The sequence below is a fragment of the Octopus bimaculoides genome, chromosome 16, assembly GCF_001194135.2.
Source record: "Octopus bimaculoides isolate UCB-OBI-ISO-001 chromosome 16, ASM119413v2, whole genome shotgun sequence".
Classification (NCBI taxonomy): Eukaryota; Metazoa; Mollusca; class Cephalopoda; order Octopoda; family Octopodidae; genus Octopus; species Octopus bimaculoides.
In genome coordinates, this window is record NC_068996.1 from 55,950,647 (window position 1) to 55,957,963 (window position 7,317).

The following is a 7,317-nucleotide window of genomic DNA, read 5'->3' on the forward strand; positions in this document are numbered from 1 at the left end:
ATGTATATATATATATATATATATATACATAATATAGAAATTGTGTCTACAAGTAGATGTACAAGTGTTTCTGTTTTGTTTAGAGCTCCACATGGACTTTCATAATGCATTCTGCTTTCTGTAATAGTTATTAATTAGCTCCTATATTGAGGAGTATTAATAGTTATGAGTCATAAAGTAAATGCAGAAAAAATAAAGATAAACACATGTTTGTTATTTTAAAGTTCCTACACACGTTTCACCATTATAGTTGCTTGGAGCCCTACGATAGAAGTTTCAAATGCATATAGATGCTCAAACATAACAAGACTTCAGGGAACACTGCATTGTATCAAGTTACAAATAGCTGTATAAGCCATAATAGAGGGACATAATTTGAATATAAACTTGTGCTTATTGTTATTTTACTACATAAATGGCACTCTCAGTTGCGATGACAAGGCTTCCAGTTGATTCGATCAACAGAACAACCATGAAATTAAGGTGCATGTGGCTGAGCACTCCACAGACATGTGTACCTTTAATGTAGTTCTCTGGGAGATTTAGCATGACGCAGGGTGTGACAAGGCCGGCCCTTTGAAATACTGGTGCTATTCATTTTTGCCAGATACACACATACAAACATACATCCATGAATATTCTTCCTATGTTATATTCAAATCAGCCTGATCTGAAATCTTAGACCTACCCATTCAAAGTCATTCTAAACATATACAATGATATCATCAAAATTCCAGAGCTGTGAGATAATGCATGTCTATTTCAAATATGAATAAATAATTGTTACATTTGACAAAATAAGCTGAATGTTAAAGGGTTATCATCTGCTGTTCTATACATTTTGTTTGAAGCATTTTCTTATATCAGACTATCATATAGATTGCAGTAACAGAGCAATGGGTTCATTATTTATCTATTTATTTATTTATTCATTTATTCATTTATTTATTTATTTGTGTCTTTTCAGGGATGCACTTATTGTCCCTATGATCAATTGTGCTACAAGTATCTTCGCAGGTTTTGTCATCTTCTCAGTTCTTGGATTTATGGCTTTTGAAACTGGTGTTAGTGTTGATAATGTTGTTAGACAAGGTAAGCAGTTATTTTCTATTCTAAATTTAAAATTACTATTTGATCTTACAAATACAACAAAATATCAACTAGGTGATTTAAAATAGCATTCTGTATACCCTGCTTAATATGGATATACTACAGACAGCCACAGAACTGTGGTATTTGTCATGAGACAGAATCTCGTGTAAATGTCTACTACTAAATAGTCTGATGATGTTCAAAGTAGCAACAATCTAGTCTCAGCAATTCCACCACTGCTGCTGGACACTTTTTTGTCTGCTACTGATACCCCTCTGTGTTATTTAGTACTGTAAATCTATAAGAGATATTATCTTAAGACTGCAACTTTCTGGCTGTCTACAGTATATCCATGTCAAGTTAGGTAAGACATACAGAAAGCTGTTTTGAAGTTATACTACTACTGTCTTTAATAACAAATTTTTTGAGATTTAAAATTTTGGTAATGTATGTATAATGCTTTATCCTTCACAAAAGTATGAGATAATTTGATGATTTCACATTGAAACAATAAAAGTAAGGAAAAAGACAAGAACATTTTTGCTGCAATGAAATCTTGATGATGATGATGAAAGAATGATGTTAGATATATAAATGAATTGTATCTAGAGTGCCATGTTTGGAAATGTAATGCCTTATCTATCCATCCAGGTTGGACCAAATGCCCGGTGGCACGTAAAAGCACCCACTACACTCTCGGAGTGGTTGGTGTTAGGAAGGGCATCCAGCTGTAGAAACTCTGCCAAATCAGATTGGAGCCTGGCGCAGCCATCTGGTTCGCAAGTCCTCAGTCAAATCGTCCAACCCATGATAGCATGGAAAGCGGATGTTAAATGATGATGATAATGAATATCTGGCTTGGGTTTTAGTTACATTGGTCTTTTGCCAGCTGAAATATCTTGTTTGCTCACACCATGACTACAGATCCTGGTCACTGACAGCTTGTCCACTTGCTCAGCATCTGGTGATGTTTGTCATTGATTCAGTAAATTTATTTGCTGAAATAGTTTACATCCACCATGCCATAGCATCCCACTGGGTTCAATGTTCCTTGGCTCAGGTGGTTACATGCTATTTAATCCATATTACTCCAGCTATTACTCCAGATCAGAGTAGACCTAGGAACAATAGGAACTAAGAGGTGGTTCCACATTCCTCAAAATCCTTGAACCAGGGACCTACTACTGGATGCTGTTCAAAAATCATCCAGGGAAAATCCTATGTAGAGCAATATTAATATTTGCATTGAATTCCTTGGAAAGAAACATCTGTTCATCCATCTTCTCTGCTCACTATTCTTTGGAGGTTTGGAGGCACCTTCCTCTATAGGGCCCTTATCACAAGCCACTGTCATTAGACTTTCTGGCTGGTTTCCCATATAAAACCAACTGAAACTATCAATATTATCCGACTTCTCATTTTTGATCTACCCCCTAGATCTCCTGCCCATTTAACTAGCTAGAAGAATCCACTTTCCAATTATTTCCTGTAACATTCTAATCACGTCTGTAGTACCAGGGCTGTGACTTATCAATGTAGACAGGCAATGGCTGAACTTGGAGACTCCCTAATCTCCAAGTTACACACTGTTTAACTATGTTACCCTTCAGAGGAACCCCATTTTTGCTGCTTGAATTCATGATTCTACTCTTTTGGTCATTACCCAAAATTCATGACCATAGGTGAAGACAGGTGCACAAAATTCTGAATTGAAGATAGCAAGTTTGGCTTTTTTAAGCAACCTCATTTTTTTCTGAGGATTGAATGTGGAAGTTGACTCATTACTAATTTTAATTATTCTTTACAGGTCCTGGCCTGACCTTTGTTGCATATCCTGAAGCTCTTTCTCGGTTACCTATATCCTCACTATGGGCTGTACTATTCTTCTTGATGCTTTTTATAATTGGTCTTGATAGCCAGGTAAGAATTGTGTACCATTAAATTTTTAAAAACACATCAATAACTGTTTATAACTTGTTCAAAGGGAGCACGGAAATTCCGTAGTTGTGAAATTTTTGACAGGTAAATTAATTTCTGCTGCAAGGAAAGAAAGAAAAAAATGGAATGATGATTTTAATTGAAATTTAATTGGTGATTTGAAGAAATTATCAAATAGTTTGTAGTGTTCTGATGAGTAATATTTGTGTTAAAAATGAAAATAAAATACAGTTTAAAAATTTATGGATCAGCCAAAATAAATTTTAGGTATTTAGGCAATTTCCAGATCAGATTATTTTAGTAATGGGTTCAGAATTTAGTAAAAAGTTTGAAACTGAAAGATAACTTCCATATTTTGTAATAGTAAATTTTTTTCATGTGTGTGTGTGTGTGTGCATACACACACACACACACACACACACACATATTTATATTTACAGGTGTAGCTCAGTGACAAGTAATTTGCTTCTCAACAACATGATTATAGGTTCAGTCCCACTGCATGATATCTTGGGCAAGTGACCTCTACTATAGCCTCAGTCCAACCAAAGTATTGCAAGTAGATTTGGTAGACAGAAACAGAAAGAAACATGATGTGTATATATATATATATAAATAGATAGATAGATGTATGTGTATATAAATATATATACCTATGTGTGTGTTTCTTTGTGTTTATTCCCTGTCACCACTTGACAATGAGTGCCGGTTTGTTTACATCCTCAAACTTACTTGACAAACTTAGTTGGCAAAAGAGTCAGATCAAATAAGCATTAGACCCTAAAAAAATTAAATGTTAGGGTCAATTTTTTGACTAAAACCTTTCAATGCAATGCATTAGCATAGCTGTTATCCAATGACTGAAACAAACAAAAACTAAAAGATATATATATATATATATATATATATATATATATATAATGTTAGTAATGGGTAAGCATTAATTCAAGATGAATTTAATGAGAACATTTGAGGGTTCAAATACTATATAATAATTATTAGTCTTCAGAAATATTTTCTCTCTAAACATTTTACTGAACACAGTTCTTCAGTTTCTAAAAGTAGATTTTTGAACAAATATGCAATCATTATAAAACAAAGCGTTGTACTTATCTCAGTGATTTACAGTGAATTAAGCTGTAAATTACTAAATTCCATGCTCTCTTTGTAGTTTTTTTAATTCATTTTGCTGTGTATATAAAGCTAACCTCAATTTTTTTTATCTCACTTTTTTCATCAAATGTCTCCTTTGGATTTTTACTTATTTCAAAATTCTAGGCCATTTATGATTATATATATATATATATATGTATATGTATATATGTATGTATATGTGTATATATGTATGTATATGTGTATATATATATATATATGTCTATATATACATATATATGTCTATATATATATATATATTAGCATATATATGTGTATATATATATATATGTGCATATATATATATATATATATATATATATATATATATGATATATACATATACATGTATATATATATATATATATGTATATATATATGTGCATATAAATATATGTATGTTCATATATATATATTTATACATGTGTGCATATATATATATGTATGTATATGTGCATATATGTATAAATGCATATATATATACATATGTATGTATATGTATATGTGCATATTTATATATGTATATATATATATAATATGCATTTAATGTTTTTCTTTAGGGATTTTTACTTACCCTGTTTACAAAACCTTCCTTATTCTTTTATTACACACATTTTGAGATGTTTTGAATTTCCTTTTTTTTTTCATTTTGTATTTTTATTGAAATTGGGGGGGAAAAACTAAGATTTTTTTTTCAACCTATTGAACTTACCTTTTTTTTTTCTTCGTAAATAAATTTCAAATATTATTGAATGTAAAGTTTTAATATATATTTAAAATTTATCTTGGTATGCACAAAATTGTTTTTTTTTTTTTTGAAATTAAAATTGTATCAAAATTCATATATATATATATACATATTTTTTTTTTGCTCTGTTGTTTAAATATTATCTGCATATATTTATTGTATATTCATGTATTTTGTTTTATTATCTGTTTGAAAAAATTAATAGCCAAGAGAAGTTGAATTTCTTAAATTGGGTTCTCTCACACATTGCAAATATTAATTATTATAAATAAATATTTAAAAAAAATTAAATAAATTTAAATATATATATATATATGTATTATTTAATAACAGTTTGGCTCAGCTCTATAAGAGTTAAAGTCTTGTGTGCATGTCAGATGGACCCATTTCATCTGTTATTTAAAGAAGTATAATAGGATTTGTGACAAATTCATGAAGGTTTCTAGATGTTAGGCCTCTATTGGTCAGCTCAGGTTATGTGGTATTATTGCCGTGAAAACAATGTCAGTCCTTTCCGTTATTTTTAAGTCCATGTGCTTGGACAGGAAGTTGGTTGGGATGTGTTGCCACTATATCTGCAAGCTGTTGTATAGTTTGCTTAGCAGCATTTGTTCATTGCATTTGATATCACATATATTAACAATAATGTCACATGACCTTAACTGACCAATGGAGGCCTAAAATCTAGAAGCCATCTTGAATTTGTCTCAAATCCTGTTACACTTCCTTAGATATTTGATGAGATGGATTCATTCTACAAGCCCATGAAACTTAAAGTCATATGGAGCTGAATCAAACTGTTATCAAATAATATATGTAACTCCTATCAAATGTGTTGAGTGCCACTTTCTTTCATTTGTCCACTCACCCATATATATATATATATATATATATATGTATGTATGTACATTATAACATACATATTTGGGTGTGCAAACAAATATGAATACTCAATGCATTATAACAATGTATTTATTTAAGCTTTGGATGTTTATACTCTTTTTCTAATTTCAGCCAGTGGGCTGTGGCCATGCTGGGGCACTGCAGTTTTATATTATTAATTTCTTTTGACTATGCCTAAGGCTACATCTTGTAGGTGAGGGATTTAATCTATTGAGTCAACCAAACATATTACTGGTATTTATTTTCAGGAGGCCATTTGCCCATCACAAAGGCAATGAATATGAAGACAACTATGTCAAGTAAAAATGGTTTTGGACTCAGGTAAAATATAGTGGGAAAGAGAGAAAACAAAAAAATTAATAAATAAAGCAAAAAAATAAACATACACTGCACTAATATTTTGGTTGTATTAGAAATCCTGAGAAACAACTCTGATCACAATTATTATTATTATTATTACATAGGTTGTTGTTGCTTTATCTTATACAAGCTGTTCCAAGTCTCCCCCCAGAGACCTCAGATAACAACAAATTCGACGTTTTACTATGGACGTTATTTATAATTAGCAATGATATATCGTAAGGAAAGGAGGCCAGATCCTGAGAACTAAGATTCTGTTAAATTTGTAATATTTCAGTTTTGCTAGAATTTTAAGAGAATCATGTTGACAATGTCTTTCGTAAGATGTGGGCAGTATCCATGAGAACAGTTTTTTGTAGTTCTGATATTTTTGGGTTTCCTGGTATTTAGCCATATATGTTTGAGGGTACCTTGTGATATTATCCCCAAAGCTATAATGATCACAGGTACAGCTGTCATCCTTTGATGCTACATTTTTGAGACATCTGTTTCAAAGTTCTTATATTTAATAATAATAATAATTATTATTATTATTATTATTATTATTATTATTATTATTATTATTATTATTATTATTATTATTATTATTATTATTCATCTATTATAAAGGTGGTGAGGTGGCAGAATTGTTAGCATGCTGGCCAAAATGCTTAGTGGCATTTCTTCCAACTTCACATTCTGAGTTCAAATTCCACCAAGGCCGACTTTGCCTTTCATCCTCTTGGGGGTCGATAAAATAAGTACCAGTTGAGGACTGGGGTCGACATAATTGACTTACCCACTCCCTTGAGAATGCTGGCCTTGTGCTATTATTATTATTGTTATTACTATTATTATCGTCATCATCATTATTATTATTATTATCATTATTATTATTATTATTATTATTATTATTATTATTATTATTATTACTATTATTATTATTACTATTATTATTATTGGAATTGTAAATATAGATGATTTCATTTGATTTGGTAAACTTCAGAAAATATGTCTGAAATAATAAAATGTTTGTGTTATACATACATATACACACACAAACATATATATATATACACACACACACAAACATACATACACATACATATACATACATATATATCATATATATATATATATATATA

At 30.6% G+C, this 7,317-nt stretch overlaps 1 protein-coding gene across 2 annotated transcripts in view; it reads left to right on the forward strand.

Moving 5' to 3' along the window:
- LOC106872196 (sodium- and chloride-dependent glycine transporter 2) overlaps nt 1–7,317 on the forward strand; it is a 126,224-nt gene that overhangs the window by 86,887 nt on the left and 32,020 nt on the right. For both annotated transcript variants that reach the window (XM_052973786.1, XM_052973787.1), the window contains exons 8-9: nt 968–1,092; nt 2,900–3,012. In XM_052973786.1, the coding sequence (XP_052829746.1) occupies nt 968–1,092; nt 2,900–3,012 (238 nt within the window). The remainder of the gene's footprint in view (nt 1–967; nt 1,093–2,899; nt 3,013–7,317) is intronic.